Source organism: Theropithecus gelada, chromosome 3, assembly GCF_003255815.1.
Source record: "Theropithecus gelada isolate Dixy chromosome 3, Tgel_1.0, whole genome shotgun sequence".
Classification (NCBI taxonomy): domain Eukaryota; kingdom Metazoa; phylum Chordata; class Mammalia; order Primates; family Cercopithecidae; genus Theropithecus; species Theropithecus gelada.
Genome location: NC_037670.1, coordinates 32,413,730 through 32,431,420, shown reverse-complemented (window position 1 = coordinate 32,431,420; position 17,691 = coordinate 32,413,730). Strand labels below are relative to the sequence as shown.

The window sequence follows — 17,691 nt, the reverse complement described above, 5'->3', positions numbered from 1 at the left end:
GTTCACAAGTGCAAATGGAGTATGATTTATGACACACCTCAGAAATTACCCCAGTTGCTGGTTTTCATTATGTTGCCTAACTCCGGTCTGCATGAGGTACCTGCCTTATAGACGCTATGCACTGGAAGGCTCATAAAAAATCATGTGTTCTGTTATTGAGATACAACTTCTGTTTCCTTCCAGTTTAAGTGTCAAAAATCACCTGGCTGACAAATATCTTTCTCTAGAATATTGATGCACCCTACACTAAGACTCTGACACACTTCCTCAAGGAAGAATAAGAAAAGATTTTTATATTAAATCTTTCCTTTGTCCATGTGTCCTGACATCATAATATCCCCTTTTCTTTTTGTTGGCTAAGGTAAAGAGACTGCAGTATTAGCTTCTGTTAACCAGGAGTTATGTTATAGTAGCTTTACAAATTCTACACTGTTTAATAACTTTAAGAAATAATTTTTGTTAGTGAATTATTTTTCTCAAACCTTTAAACAGTATCTTTTTTTATTTTTTTGAGACAGAGTCTTGCTCTGTCGCCCAGGCTGGAGTGCAGTGGCGCAATCTTGGCTCACTGCAAGCTCTGCCTCCCGGGTTCAAGGAATTCTCCAGCCTCAGCCTCCCGAGTAGCTGGGACTACAGGCGCCCGCCACCACGCTCGGCTAGTTTTTTGTATTTTTAGTAGAGACGGGGTTTCACTGTGTTAGCCGGGATGGTCTCGATTTCCTGACCTCGTGATCCACCCGCTTCGGCCTCCCAAAGTTGGGATTACAGGCGTGAGCCACCGCGCCCAGCCCTATGTATTCTTAAGTATTTCTGATCTGTCATTTATTTTAATGGGAATTGTTCTTAGTAAGGTCCAAAAAATTCTTAGCAAACTAGCAGTGTAGCATAACACAGAAAGCATGTGAGTCTTGGAAAACTGGGTCGTAAACATCTTATTTTGCAAGAGTTTCTCCTTCAGGAGAAATATCAGGCTTGACAAAACGAAGATTTTAGAAATAATACAAGTTTTTGGAGAGTTTTATTCCAATCATAAAATGGCTCTCAGTTGGTCTGTAAGTGATACTTACAGTAGAAACCCCCAGCCATCTTCAAGTGTTTGGGCTCCAGAATAATATGATGAGAAACCAGAAACAGTCTTAGAACACAGCCAGAAGCTCAGCTAGGTGATGAGGAAGACAGTGAGTGAGTGAATGGAAAGGTTCTGAAAGTGAGTTTCCAAAGTGGCAAGAGATGCCCCCTGGTGTACAGAAGGAATCACTGCAGACTTTTTTTTTGCTTTGGTCAGCAACGACAAAAAAATGACAAAGATGTCTATAATCATATCCATATTGAATATTTACAGGACTTGTAAAATGATGAAAAAATTGTACAGATTCTATCTACAACCATGATTTTTCCCCTTCAAATATTGTCTTCTTTATAACTGTTTAACAAACACCTCATTTATGTTACCTCTACTCATGAAATCATGTGCCCTCTAGCAATGCTGAGCCACTTTTAGCACAGAGAGTAGACTTTATGCATCAGACAATATTGTAAATGTTCCGCGAAGGGCAGGCGGATAATTCCCTTTATTCCCTTTTTCAGAGTTTTACCCTCCTTTTGGATTGTCCTTTAACATTTTATCGTTCCAAAGTCTAGCTCATGTCCCATGAAATGCCTCATTCTCCACAGCAGCAGGATTGCAAAATCTACCTTCCTTATAAGTTAGCAGATAGGGTTTGTGGCATTATACAGCTCATGAAGAAAGAGAGAAAGGTTAAGAGGAAGATGAGAGAAAGTGGCTTCCTTACTTGACTGCTCCTTCTTCAACATATTCCACTAGATTGGGTTCCATTATTTTAACACTGGATCTTATGAATTTGCCTTCAATAAAGTGACTTTGTTGTTAATTATCTTCTCAGATTATGGCCTTGGTTTAACAACCAAACACAAAGTATTACTGATATCCCATACCATCTAAAATTAGGTATACTAAAAACAAATGCTGTAGATAACTTCACAATTGCCTTACACTAGAGGCTGCCTGCACGCCCTAGTAAAAAACTGATGATTTCAATGAGGATCCATTTTCTCTCTCTTTAATTCGGGGTCCTAGAACTCTTTTGAGTTTTACCAAACTTATACTCCATCAGTGAATTACTCCAATTAACCAGTGAAGACAACAAACTCAATCTACCATCTCTCTCAGCACACAATTCATCCCAAATATCACTCCTGGTACATGCTTTCTGGCAATAGCAAGAGGTAGTAAGAAGACCAAACATGGGTTTTAAATCAAGATTCTAATCCTAACTTTACAACCTATTGGCTATGAGATCTTGGACAAGTTACTTAGCCTGTCTGATTCAGTTTCTTTATTCTTGCAATGGGAATCATAATGCTTTCAGAGTTTATGTAAGGCATTTAAAGTATGTGCTTAAATCAAGTAATCAATGGTTGTCCTATTTTGGTATACAATGTTTCTATTATTATACTTGTCACTTCTAAGTTTCTTAGCATATTTAATGCTAACTAATCTCATTTCTCTCTTCTCCATCTATATTTTTGTCTCTATTAATTGTTTTGAACGACTCAATACTTTATAAAGTCACCCATGGACATTTCAGTGCCTTTTACTCAAAACAGAAAAAGCAAAGCAAGGGAGAAGTGCACCAAATGAGAACTGACAGAGTTATATAAAATTTTACTTAGATCTAAAAATGTATACAAATTATCTAGCCCTAATCATGGTACTTTGCAGCTGGATAAAAACCCTGCTCGTATAAACAGGAGTTTATTAAACTTAACAGAAGCTGATTTTTACACACTAGATGAAAGACAAATGTTGTGATTAATTTTCAGTGAGCAATTAGGTAAATATATGAGAAACTAGTGAACTCCTTGTTTCCTGTCCTTTGTATGACAAGAGTAAAAGCAATTTTACAAAATATTTCTTTTGTTTCCTTTGTACTCTGGGTCTAATGACTGAAGATTCAATTCTCTTCCTTTAGAGACTCAAAGAAAACACATAGGAGGGGATACATTTGAAACTGTACTTTGAAAATGTCAGTGACACCAGCTGATGAACACTTAAGCAGAAACAATCAACTTTAATACTTTTCAACACATACAAAAATACATTCCTGTTTTATTTCTTTCCTGATTTGAGGTTAGATTCTTAAAATCCTTTCAGCCACGTTATCTGCATTCAACAAGGAATATATTCCTTTTAATATTGATACAGATGAAGATTAACACAAATATGTTAAATGGCCTGCAGGGATAGTCTTCACATATAAAGAAGAAAGTTCAAAGTCAAATATAAATACACATATGCATTTGTTCAAATGTCAACACTCTGCTTGATATTTACAAAACTGAAGAATATTTTTGACACTTATTGTTTCTGTTCAATTTGTTAAAACAGTATTTTGTTGATTTCGTATATTATTCTATTTTTCCGTTTCTTCTATTTTTTTTTAACTTTAGAAATATACCATACTCTAGGAAGAATTTAGGAAACCAAACATGTTATAAAGAAATTTTTGTTAGTTTTGAAAGTGTTTAATGGAAATTTTAGAGGAAAAAAATGGGAAATTTGAGTAAAAGAGATAAGTTACCTACATGATGTATGATGAAGAAAGAAATTAGACAAATACAAGAAAGCTGGGGAGTCCAAGGGTAATCCTGACAACTAGTGTCTTATGAAAAAAGACAAGAAACTCAAGGAGTTTCATAAAGTGAAAAGGTCTTTGTGTTTCTTCCATATGCATTGTGTGTGTGTGTGCGTGTGTGTGTTCAGATACATATAAATATAACACAAATGGAATATTCAGTGTCGAATTGCATGTTTAAATGGTGGACTTTTTACTACAGTCAAATAAATTTGCCCCAGATGATTAGATTTGAGGTCCACTGGAATAACTAATTGCTAAGCATTATAATTCAAGCTCATCATAAAGCGTATGTTCACTTGTTTTACAGTAAATATCAATTCATGAAGGGAAGAAAAGTCTTAAAAATAAAAATCAGTTAACCCAAGTTATTTCAAGTCATAAATTTAAATACCCACTAGATTCTTCGGTGAACACTGAAGAGCAGTTATTTTTATGGTTTTGTACTTTATGTAAAGCTGGAGACGTATATTTGACTTGAAACATGTAGCATTTTTTAACAGATTTTATAAGCCACCTATTAGATAACCAGATGCATAGTAAGACAGGTAAGCCCCATTATACACATTTCTGTTAAGACAAAATTAAAAATGTAAAAAGAAAACAAACATACATTATGTAACAATTAATAAGAATTATAAATAAGTATGTAATAAGTATGCTTAGCCCTTTTTCCTAAAACAAGAGGACTTACATTTTAAAAAGGCGTTTGGCTTTATTTTCTAAGTGAAATTTTAATACTCAAAAAGAAGTTCTGCTCAATAGTAATGGCAAAAATAAGATCATAGAATGTAACTTTGGGTGTAAAACTTGTGTAACAATTATATTTTACAGATGGGAAGAGCGAGTTTGATGACCTATAGAAAGTTATGCCCGCCATGAGCATGACCTGTAAATGATTATGATGTACTATACCACCCTTTGGAATAAAAGTTGAAAAAAAATCTACCACTGATAAAGACACTTATAAAGGCACCATAGATTATTGATTGGTGTTTCCAAAAGGAAAATGAGATCATTTTGTTAGAAGTTAAAAGATTATTGTATCAGCTACATCATTTAAATACACTTTGGAAGACACCCAGTCATTATAATCAGATGACTACGGGATAACATATATTATTATTAAAAGCAAGAAATCATTCTTCATTTAGAAGGCCCAATCAACACCAAAGAAGCATGATTCTCACAAATTATTGCTTTTTGAAACAATAATAAGTTGATTCAAAGGAAACAATACAGAAGGAAAAATAATGCCTCACATGGTGATTATGAAAGTTACAAATTGAGTACTGGAGTGAAGGTCAAGTAAATGTTAAAAAGTTACTGCACAAACTCAATCACCATGTTAAATGAGCTGCAGGTAAAACTGACTTTCTAATATGGAGGATTAGTACAATCAAAACGGTCAAACAGGTTGTACATGATGCCATAATCGTGATGTTCATTGCTTCAGTCTTTGAGATTAGGTTGTCATTTCTTTTAAGTCTTTTGTCACTAATATGGATTTTTTTTTTTTTTGCCAAAGACTAAACCTTTTATAGAACAAGAAAAGTATTAAAGAAAATTAATAAATAACTGAGTATTTCTCTACATTGTATGAAATCAGTTTGCTTGATCGTTTGCTTGGATTAATTTGTTTTCAGTCATACAGACTTAGTTTTAAAATAGCATGCTCCTGAGTGTTGTTTACACATTTGCTTTACTTATTTTAAATATTATGGTCTTTTACTATTTTCTACCACTCAGAATAAGAAAAAAACAACTGATCATAACAATGAAATACTCCCATAAAGAACCTGACTGTGATATGCCCCTCAAATGAAAAAAATCCATCAGAAGAATAATGTCCTTTAAATAACTCCATCACATCACATCTCAGTCAGTGAAAGCACCTTGCGAGTTTATTTCTTCCTTTCCATAGAAACCTCCTTTCGCACGATATCTCTGAGGTCAAAATTCAGCAGCCTGGAAGACTCAATATGATGGGAAAGGTATCCAAGTTGATATTTATTCTACAACAATTGAATACCAAACTAGTCATACTCCAAAATAGTTTGAGGAAAAAAAAGTCATACTTTAAATATCCTGGTTCACAAATGATCAACACAGGTCCCAGGGATGGCACAAAGATGGTTGTAATTCAATGAATGCAGAATGTTCGTGTCTTCTTAATGGATGTTGATCTGGTTACAGAGAATATGCACCCTACATGACCGCAGAGAGGCCAGAATTTTATATTTACCCTGTTTGCCAAGGTCTTTATCTCTAAGCCAAAATGAGAATGGCGATTTAAACAGTTGAAGTCACAGTACTCATCCCAAAGCTTTTGTGGAAGCATAGATTGTCAGTGACTGCAGCTATTAGGGAAATGAATTCAGCTTGGTAGAAAAAGTCACATCACTTGAGTTTAAATGTCACTCTCTGTTCTCTGTGCAGTAAAATTGTAAACCCTCAGAAGTGGGGCTGGTAAAGCCTAGAGCCTTTACGTCTCAAATAGCACACAAGCCCCCCAAACCCTTTAATATTCCCTTGATTCCAAGAAGGGAGGGCCTCTTGAATATTAACATGTTTGAATTTGGTATTCCTTTAATCAACTTGGTGCCTGTAAGAGGTAAATGTTTCCATTCTCAAAGCCTTGGCTTTTGTCTGACCCCAATTGAGATCCCCATAAATGTACTCCATGACATGAGGTAATCCTTCAACTGTATTTCAAAAGATTATTTTGCTTCACTAATTATACGTGATGGCTTCTGACATTCTCTGTAATCAGGTATTTATGTAAACATCACCGTCTGTCCACCATTATTCAAAACCAACTTCTATTAAAGGGTTAACCACTTCAACTGAGTCCCTGGGATAGACACATCTCTTAACCTGGCAATAATAATCTTAAGAATAGTAAGTGTTTATGAATACTTATTATACGTCAGGAACTTTAGATGTTTTGATTCACTTAACATGATCCCCTATGAGGTAAGTATTGTTATTACCCTCTTTTTATAGATGGCCTAGAGAGCTGAAGTAATGGCATGCCCAATGTCATCATGGCTATTAAGTAAGTGTGCATGTTGAATCTGAATTTAGGTACGCTGACTTCAGAGGCTATGTTCTTCCACTTCACTGAACTGCTGATTTATAGAGCTCCTCAGAAGGGGAAAAGAAACAGATACCTCTTGATGGTGTTTTCTATAACACACTTAGATCACCTAAAGTCTTGGGGCATAATTTTTGTAGACATGGTTTATCTTTGTTGACTTCTTATCCGTGTCCTTTTGATCTCCACCCTTTGCCCCTGCCACATCCATCCTGAAGAGGTCAGTCACTACATGGCCTCTCTTGGGGGCTAGGTTGGTCACTGAGTCACTCCATCCTTGTGAGTTTCTTCCCTTGACTCTGCATCTCTGGTTCCATGTGTGTTCCTCTGCTTTCTCCTTTTCCTCTCCCTTTTCCCTCCCAATATGTGGGTGGATAGTATTCCAGAAGCAAATGGTAATAATGCACAGGATGGTTCTCTTCCTAAACCCTCAGGAAATGATTTTACAATTGTCATCATGACCACAAGTCTTAACCCTATGTGCTAAGCAAAGGTTTAATTCAGAGAATTTTAGTCACTTTAGAAAACTGGATAAATGGTTTGGGAGGTACAGTTAAAAAATAAATTAGATTTCAGTGGCACTCCTGCTACTTAACTAAGAGCGTGCTTATTGATATTCTGGGCTCAGTCTGGTATGGAAGAAAACATAGACATTTACTCTAACTTGGGCTCTGTGTCATTGACATTTGTGACTTGTTTTTGTAGGGTTACTCAGTATCTAAGACTTGTTTCTGTTTTAGGAGGAGACAGTACTGTGGCTCCCAATATAGACCTTGAAGAAGACTAGATAATTCCTTTCATGGCTCCCAGTAGGGATGTCTTAGGCATTTGAACTAAGCTTGGATAATCAACTGTCTCAACTGGTCTTGGATTTTTAACAAAGTGACACAAAGATAAAAAATGGTATTCAGAATGGATCTAGAGCAGAGGTATCCAGAAGCAGAAAAAAGAAAAAAAAAAAAAGGCAGGAGGAACGTCAGTAGTAGCAGTGCTAGCTACTAGTACAAGTAGTCCTCGTGCTAGCTAGTCAGTAGTAGCACCACCCACTCTAGTGGTGGCTAAAAAGAAAAATGGCAGTAATGACAAAAATAATATCCTAACCAGACTATTGCTGTGTCATTGATTTGGGTGCTATATTAGCTATATTGACAACCCTGGGTCGCATCCCACTTCTCAACCCAGTCTCCCAGATTTCCCACAGTTCTTCAGACTACCCATAGTCTCAGTAAAGTTTTTTTTTTTTTTTTTTTTTTGGCCAGTGGTTTCCATCTCATTCAATCAAGAATACCACCTGATACATTCTGCATTTCCTTACATTCCTTTCTTCTAGAACAAAAGTAGACTAAAAAGACAGTTATGATGACTTGATAATCTTTCCTTTCACTACTTCCATGCTTATTAAATAGTCTCCCTGATAGACAGGCCTTGTGTTTCAGCCTCTTCATACAGTACAGACTGTTGACATAAAAGTTCTAATAAATTACTGTACTTACATTTTCCATTTACTCTTTGCCTAGGAAGTAATCCAGGTGTTTCATATGAGCTGTTTAAATCTTTTGAGCAAACTATTTCACTTATTATTTTAACACGAAAATAGAGCATAGAAGGCATACAATTTAAAATGGGAACATATCAAGCTTAATAGCCATCTTGTATTGTAACCATGAGTGATACAATAAAGTAAGACATTTAGCTTTATGAATCTGTAATGACTTTCAATTCAAATGCATTAAAGTTGAGTAAATCTAGATTGCTAGGAAGAAGCTCATTATTGAGCAGGAGAGAAAGATAAGCAAACATCACATTATAAGATAAAAGTGGTTGTGAGAAAAGACAACATGTGAAAAGAATATGGTTGAGAATAGGGAGTTTGTTCATTCATCATGAACCACGATGTCGGAGTAGTTTTTACACATTCAGACTTGCAAGATGAAAAGGTATTATGATGGGATGAAATAGAGACAACAGGTATTATAAAAGAATAAGTGTATTATAGTAATAATAATCATTATTATTACAAATAATGTCTACCATTTACTCTGTGCCTGGCCATTCTTTTGTACTTTACAAATAATAAATCGTTTAGTCCTCACCACATTACAGGGAAAATATTGACATTATTTTCAACTTGCAGATAACAAAAATGAGATTTAATGAGATAAAATAAATTTCCCAAGTTCAGAGAGTTAATCCGCAGTGAAGTTAGTATTGGAATCCAAGCAGTTTGACTTGAACTTTGAGTTTCTAACTAGTAAAAATGGAGCCTTAAGATGTAAACAAAATAAAATTTGAGTTAGGAAGATCCTTAATAGAGACTACTGTGATGAAGAAATGAAAAAACAAAAAATAAAAAAGAAAAGTTGGTGATGCAGATGGTGTGCCATCTTTGAGAAAAATATAAATGCCAAGGTTACAGGGAATTAGTAGCCAACAAGTGAGGAGAGGGACATAAATGGATAATTATTTTCACAAAATTTTAATTTTGCAGAACTTGGTGGATCAAAATGCTGGAAAGGGGTTTGTAGAGAGGCAAAAAGGGTGCATGTGTAGGAAGAATAATCTATTGGTTAGAGTAAGTTTAAGCTCAGCTGTCTATGGAGACATGCATTTGGGAACATTCTTCTGGCAGATAAATATCAGAAGAATGACCAGATTGGGAGAGATGCCTTATATGGCAAATAAAAACACAGGGTGCCCAGTTAAACTTGAGTTCTAAATAAACAACATTTTTTTTTAGCATAAGCATGCTCTATATAATTTTAGACATACCAAAAATGTTTTTGTTACTTATCTGAAATTCAAACTTCATAATTTGTTGATTATTGTGTCTGACATTCCTATAGTCTGGGAATGTAGATTCCAGCATCACAACTTGCAGAGAAGGGGTGAACTACTGCTTAGAGTAAAGGAGATCAGCTTTAAATAAACAAAGGCTAGACAGTGGGTTCTCTGGTAGAATACAAAGCTTTATATTTTCCCTCATCTACTCTCTTTGCCTTATAACTTTGAAATGTTCTTTCACTCTGATCCCTGGCACAGTCGTATAACATGGTGTTAACAGCAAAAAGGCAGAATTGATGATGTTCTGGTTCTGAGCATAAACGTCCTTGCAAGAATCTATTTTGTTCTCATACTCTTGCCTTCTTCATGAGAACACAGTAAATAGATCTAGCCTAATTGGAGAGTGAGAGATTGATGGAGCAAAGCCAATTCCCACTTTTACCCCAGTCAACAGTAAGTCAAATCCCAGTCATGTGAGCGAACAGCAAGGCTATCTTACTTCCCCCAGCTGTTGGATTGTTGAGCATGAACCTCTTATTATACAGCACTGAGGTCTAATGGTTGTGTGTAGTACAGCAGTATGATGGCAATAGAAAGTGGAAACAAAGTCATTTATAATAGTGTCAAAAGAAGAGTAGCAATAACTAATATATATTGATTGCAGACTATATGACAAGCAATGCTTTGAGGTTTTGTATGCATTACTCATTTAATCCTCACAAGGATCCTATGAAATTGTTGCTATTATTACCCTAGTTTTACAGATGAGAAAACAGAAATCCACTGGGCTTAAGTAACTTTTCCAGGGTCACCTTGGGAAGTGACAGAGCTGCCAGTCTGACTTAGGTGAATTTACCTTCAGAAAATTCATGCCTAACCACCTAATGACACTGCATCTCAACAAAACTTTGAAGATGACATTGGATTTGACAATAAAGAAGTTGTTTGGAACATTTACTGCATTAGCTTCAACTAAGTGACAGACTATTGGGGGAGGATGGAGGATTGCACTAGAAAGTGAGGTACAGAGGAAGTGAGAGAATGCAGAGGGGGTGTAGTTATTCAGCAACATGAGGAAAAGGGGAAGAGATGACAGTCAACTTAAAGGTAGACCAAGATGACACTGAGGTTTTCACCTTGGTTTCTTTGGTTGTGTTTTTCATAGGACTTTGTGTATGTCTGAAGATAGTATATTGCACTCAGAATTCCTGAGTTAAAAACCCAGCTTTGCCTCGTATAAACATCCAACTTTAGGAATTTTTTAACCTCTCCGAGCTTACTTTTTTTTAGCATACAAATATCTCAAAGAGTTTTTAAAAGACTGAAGCACAATATCCCAGAATATAGATGGTGGTTCCAGGTGGTTCAATTTCAGTATCTTCCTACAAGGGGAAACTGCAAACAGAAGGATAGGTAATAGTGAATAAAACAACAAGCCAGAAGATAAGAGATAGAAAAACAGGAAAAATGAATGCCTCCAGTCTTACCAGGGAGAAGGAAAACTTCTTTCTCAGAGAGAGTTGAGAAAAAAAAAATGGGTGAACATAAATCTGCAAAGTGAGAGAGGGAGGTCAAGGTATATCTCTCCTGATGATACTATAGAAGAATTTTGACTGGCGCCTCTAATTCTTAAATGTGACCAGTGAAATCCTATGAGTAAAACATCGGACCTTCTTTGGGGGCATTTGCCTCGCCTTCACTGCTCAGGTGCACAAACTTATGCTTAGCGTCAAAATACTTTTTATTTTGTCACAGGTTATAATACCTCACAACTCACTATTGGATGGTTTGTGGAAGTTATTTAAATTTTCCAAAGTGCAACTTTCTTACCTATTCCACAGGAATAACAAAATCATATACCTTATAATGTCTGAAGTTTATGTGTGACATGTCACCAAAGACAGAAAGTAAATATGAGCTATCATTACTAGCTATATTGCAGTTGCAGTTGGCTTACGCTTATGCCTATGTACTTAACAGAGCATCCAGCACATTGCAGTAGTTAATGTCTACCTATGGAAGAGATAAATAAAGCATGACATTAATTTAGCATAAAAGTAGAGCTATTTTACACTTTCATCAATAGAATCATATTATTATAAGAAAAGGACACAGGATTCAATGGGGAAACTGGCATATAAATTAATAACCAGTTGTTTGGCTCTATGATAGATTTATTTGGCACATATTTTATGAAATACTTTCTGTAAGCCAGGCATTATTCTAGGCCCTGTGAATGCACAGATGAGTGAAAGAGATTAAGTTTCTGCCCATATGTAGCTTCCATTTCCTGGGGAGATACACAGTATGTGAGTCAACAAGCAAGTGTATAATATCGCTTGGTGATAAGTGCTATGAAGGAAAGGCTATATAAAGGACCATAGGCCAATAGCATCTCAGGGAAGACCTCTGCGCAAAAGTGACATTTGTGCTTGATGCTGTCAAGTGACTGCTGGAATCTGGAAGGCATCTCAAGAGAAGATACTTAAGTTAAATTTTTAAATTTTTTATTTTACTTTAAGTTCTGGGATACATGTGCAGAACGTGCAGGTTTGTTACAGAGGTATACATGTGCCATGGTGGTTTGCTGCACCCATCACCCCAACATCTCAGTTTCAAGCCCTGCATGTGTTAGATATTTGTCCTAATGCTTTCCCTCCCCTTGCTCCCCACCCCCTGACAGGCCCCTGTGTGTGATGTCCCCCTCCCTGTGTCCACGTGTTCTCATTGTTCAGCTCCCACTTATGAGTGAGAACATGCTGTGTTTGGTTTTCTGTTTCTGTGTCAGTTTGCTGAGAATGATGGCTTCCAGCTTCATTCATGTCCCTTAAAAAGACATATCTCATTCTTTTTTTTAGCTGCGTAGTATTCCATGGCATATATGTGCCACATTTTCTTTATCCAGTCAATCATTGAAGGGCATTTGTGTTAGTTCCAAGTCTTTGCTATTGTAAATAGTGCTGGAATAAACATACGTGATTTTGTGTCTTTATAGTAGAATGATTTATATGGGAGAAAATTTTTGCAATCTACCCATCTGACAAAGGTTTAATATCAAGAATCTACAAGGAACTTAAACAAATTTACAAGAAAAAAAAAAACATAAAAAAGCGTGCAAATTATACAAACAGACACTTCTCAAAAGAAGACATTTATGCAGCTAACAAACATGAAAAAAAGCTCATCATCACTGGTCATCAGAGAAATGCAAATCAAAACCACTATGAGATACTATCTTCCGCCAGTTAGAAGGGCAATTATTAAAAAGTCAGGAAACAACAGATTCTGGCGAGGGTATGGAAAAATAGGAACGCTTTTACACTGTTGGTAGGAGTGTAAATTAGTTCAACCATTGTGGAAGACAGTGTGGCAATTCCTCAAGGATCTAGAACCAGTAATACCATTTGACCCAGCAATCCCTTAAGTTAAATTTTGAAAGTGAGTAGGAACTCTTTATGAGAAGTGAAGAGCAAGGTAAGGGAGGAGCTACTATAAAGGCAAATATTTAACAAGATTATGGATCATTTAGGTAAATACACATTTTAATTCAGTCGGTGTTTGCTAAGTATCATATCATACCTGATGAGCCAACTGCATGGTCCAGGCTCTTCTGTGTCATGCCTTTTAATGAAATTTCCTTCCATATCAGCATATTGAGCACTTCATTGTTTTCATCATAATAGCAGCATTATGTGTCATCCCAGAGAGAGCTATTAGGAGCCATTTTAAACAAATAACTTTAAACAAAGAGACTAAAGAAAGGTAGCAGGTTTTGAGTTTCAGAGATCAGATAAGAATAGATGAGAAGGTGCAGCCATAATCCAAGTGGCAAATTGTGACCACGAGCATTGGATAAAAGGTAAAATGAAATTGAATATATTTATAAAGAGTTGTAAGTTTTATGTATCTATTAAGAAGATAGCACAAAATAGCTACCAATTGGCTATGGAGATGACAGAAGAGACATGCAAAGCCTCTCCATATTCTGACTTGAGTGGCTGAAGCGATCACAGTGTCCTTGTCAACCAATTAAACAATAGAATCCACATGGTCTCTACAACCCATCGTAAGGTGCTTGGCAGAAACATAACTAAATATATAACAATATTAAGCCTCAGAATCTCCAAGTTCGTAGCTCAAACCATAGATGGATTCATAGCTGCAACCTAGTTCTCTAAATTTCAGAAGTCAGCAGTGATGTTTGTCAAACATATTTCCAATGAAAGGAAATACTTTTATTCAGATTACCAAATTGCTCAGGTATCCTGAATTTTTATTCTATACACATATCCAATACAATATTGATTCAATTGATCTTTCATATTGATAGAGCATTTTTCATTGATTAAAGAGTTTTTATATTGATTTGCTTTATTAGAGTTTTCTGTGACCAATCTGAGTGCAGTAATAAGATGTGACCATGATTATTATGTCTGAAAAACCTTTTTTTGGTAGAGGAAAGAAATTTTACTTTTTGTATCCATGTTTCAAGAAATTATTCATTCTGCAATTCTATCCTTCAACATTAATCTTGGATCCTAAATTATGCAATCACTATTCACAAGCATGTCTAGGTACACATGACACTATTATACCTTCCTCAAAATTAGAGTCAATAGTTTTCATCAGGAAATTCCCCCTCTACTTGCATTCAGAAGAATTGCATGTTCTATTGTCTTACTGATATACTGTAATAAACATCTACAAAATTTCAGTTCTCCCAGCAGAACTATTTAGTGACTGCAATTTAGAAATATCTTTCACGTTCCCAGCTTCCAATTCTTTAACAATCTAACGAAGAATAAAAACATCTTTTGCAATATACTTTTAAAAGCCATGACATTCAGGAGCATCACAAATTATATCTGGGTACAAATCGAATTTAACAGCACCTGGACTGTTCAGATCGGAAATCAAAAAGACCTTCAAGTCAGGCCAGCACTTAAACCTAATGAGGATGATTTTTGTTGCTGTTTTTGCTTCCCTTGTTTAGTTTTCAAATTTGAAATAGAAACTGTGCTGTAGTAAAAAGGTAACAGATTTTCTGTCTACAAGGTCATCTCTAGTAGGACATATAATGTCTGTCTGGAGAAAATTAGGTTGACTAGTCACATATTGTACATTCTAAATAACTGTTCTCTAAAAGCAGCCACCATTTTTTATATGTTTATAAAGGGAAGCTTTATATATACTTACAACCCTTATAGAGAAGATATAAATATGCAGACTAATTCACACATTGTTAAGTTTTAGCGTTGACAAAGGACAATAAAAAAATCAAAGATAGAAATCATACAGAATAGTAACTATAGTTCCTGTAATCTACAGAGGCTATTCTCCTGCTCTTTTTGGTTAGAACATAAAATAATTAGCTAAAGCTAAAAATCAGCTTAATTAATAATTAATGAACTCTTCTATTTTGTCCAAGGAATTTAGAACATACTAAACCTTAGATTGCAAAACCTCACTAGCAAAATTAAGTATTTGCAAAGGGTATCTGCAGGAGGGTCTTTGAATCACTGTCTTTCAGTTTAACAGCACTTGGACAGGTATTATATCTGGTTCTCATTTCAACTTCATAAAAGATCAGTTATCCATACTCATTATCCTGATCTGATTATTATACATAATATATATCAAAGCTTCACTCTGTGCCCCATAAATACATACCATTATTGAGTCAATTAAAAAATAACATAAAACATGGAATGTGTTCTAAATGTGATTGGGCCTTTAAACTATGAATTTTTCTTTGTTTTTGGATTTCTTTCTTCTTTCTTTTCTTCTCTCCATTTTTTTGCATCCATTGTTTAGTTTCTAAATTTGAAATCGAAACTATAGTGTAGACAAAAAGGTAACACTTTTTCTATGAGAAACCGTTTATAAAATAGTGTTCCTTTTCTAGATTTACAAGAGGATAAAAAGATTTTCTAGGATAAATAGTAGGGGTCCAAATTTGAATATAAGCGGATTCAGACATGCCTCGTCATGTCAGACAAACTGGTGAAACAGGCTTCTTTCACTACTTTGAAAGTTGACTGAGAAACATAGCAGAGGAGGGTTCTGTGTTTACTGTTAGTGTTCCAAGATGCCTGGCTAAGGGTGGTGAACTTGTAAAACAAGGCTGAAAGGAACAGAAGAATTTTTTTGGATGAGAATAAATTCCTAGAGAAAAACGAGCCGGGCTACTTGAACTTGACTGAGAAGTGAAGCCAGAGTTGAGAGCCAAGAAGGGCTCTTATCAGTAAAGCCTCCTGTGTATTATTCTCATGTGACTTTGTGTCATCACCTATTCACAACAAGCTATATAGACTATTAAGAGCCTCTAATAGGGTGCAACAAAAAAAAGTCAGAAAGCACCCCTCCGGCTTACCCCAGTTTTCTTTCTTTTATTTTATTTTTTTTAATTTTTGACTTTTGTGGGGACATAGTAGGTACATAGATTTATGAGGTACATGAGATATTTTGATAGAGGCTTTCCAAGTGTAATAATCATGTCATGGAAAATGGGGTAGCCCTGTCCCCAAGCATTTATCCTTTATGTTACAAACAATCCAATTCTACAAGTTATTTTAAAATGTACAATTGAATTATTATTGACTATAGTCCCCTAGTTGTGCTATCAAGTACTGTCATTATTTATTCTTTCTATTTTTTTTTTTGCACCTATTGACCAGCCCCACTTCCCACCCCAAATACCCTTCCCAGACCTTAGTAACTGTCCTTCTATTCTCTACTTCCATGAGTTCTATTGCTTTGATTTTTAGATCCCACAAATAAGTGAGAACATGTGACATTTGTCTTTCTGTGCCTGGTTTATTTCACTTAACACAAGAGACTCCCAGGATGTTGGTCTGGGCAAACATTTCCTGAGTAATACCCAGTAAGCACAGGCAATCAAGGCAAAAATGGACAAATGGGATCACATAAAGTTAAAAAGCTTCTGCACAGCAAATGAAACAATCAACAAAGTGAAGAGACAACCCACAGAATTGGAGAACACATTTGCAAACTACCTCCAATTTTTTGTGCAGCATTGTACCACTGGGTTTCAGTGCCACATTCCAGTGGGAGTTGCATCAGTCAAATATGGGACAATGGCCTTCAGGGAGATGCTAAATACAAAGTGTAGTTCTGACTAGGAAATGAGTGAAACTTCCCAATCTCCTTTCCACAACCTCAACTGAAGGTGGAAAAAAAGCAAAGACATGCCTGGCCAGAACAGTGGTACCAAGAAGACATTCAGCTAACAACAATGTTACACAGCAGAATATGAGAATGACACTGTCCTTAGTGACTCCAGGAACACTTGAGGGACACTTGAGAGGAGTTGACATCCTAAGTAAATAGACAGGGGCAAGTTATTTGTATCTCTTGTTAATATGATCTCTTATTTGTTCTCAAGCTTCCATAACATGGTGAACTAGGAAGATTTTCATCACATTCCACTATGGAGTCACAGATCTCACTGCCTCATAAGTAAACTTTTTATAGTAGTTGCAAAATAAAATGTTAAATAATAACAATGAAAACATTGAAAAGAACCAAAATATTTATACTTTAATTCATGTATTAGATAAAAGCAAAATACAAGTTTTTGCTAGGATCTTGATAGATAACATGATGGTAATGGTGGTAAGAAAAACAAAGCAAATTTAGGAGAACAAACTAGAGTGGCTATACATGAATAGGATTTCAGGTGACAGATTCCGAAAGTAAAAAAACAACTAGTATTCATAGAAGCAGCTTAACCATTGATAAATATCTGTCCATTGATGGTGAAGACAATAGAATGGATTTTCTGGAATGAAAGCACAGGACAGGACCAAACACATTTGGAGGTTTCTCCTCTGCTTCCAATTTCAACAATTCATTTAATAAGAGCCAGAGAATCCGTATCCTCCATAGTATGATGGGCGGCAGCAGCCATATCCGTAACCTCCAAAGCCAGAGCCATATCCGTAGCCTCCAAAGCCAGAGCCATATCCATAGCCTCCATAGCCACAGCCAGAACCCCGTTTGCGGAAGCTGCCACATCCACAGCCATAGCCATAGCCCGGGCCACCGAAGCCTCCACAGCCATAGCCCAGGCCTCCGTAGTAGCTGCCGTAGTAACTCATGGTGTCAGGAGTGGTGAGTTGGTTTGCTATTCAGGCA

At 35.9% G+C, this 17,691-nt stretch overlaps 1 protein-coding gene across 2 annotated transcripts; it reads right to left on the bottom strand.

Moving 5' to 3' along the window:
- Positions 1–17,080: 17,080 nt before the first annotated feature.
- Positions 17,081–17,691, bottom strand: LOC112621422 (keratin-associated protein 19-3-like). Of its 2 annotated transcripts, none has more exons than XM_025380852.1 (2): positions 17,528–17,691; positions 17,081–17,473 (listed from the first exon to the last, which is right to left on the bottom strand). In XM_025380852.1, exons 1-2 carry the CDS (start codon positions 17,652–17,654, stop codon positions 17,409–17,411), a joined length of 192 nt encoding a protein of 63 aa, XP_025236637.1. In that variant the 5' UTR covers positions 17,655–17,691; the 3' UTR covers positions 17,081–17,408. The 2 variants fall into 2 exon arrangements, with proteins under 2 accessions (XP_025236637.1, XP_025236638.1); XM_025380853.1 differs by having other exon boundaries at positions 17,081–17,500; positions 17,570–17,654.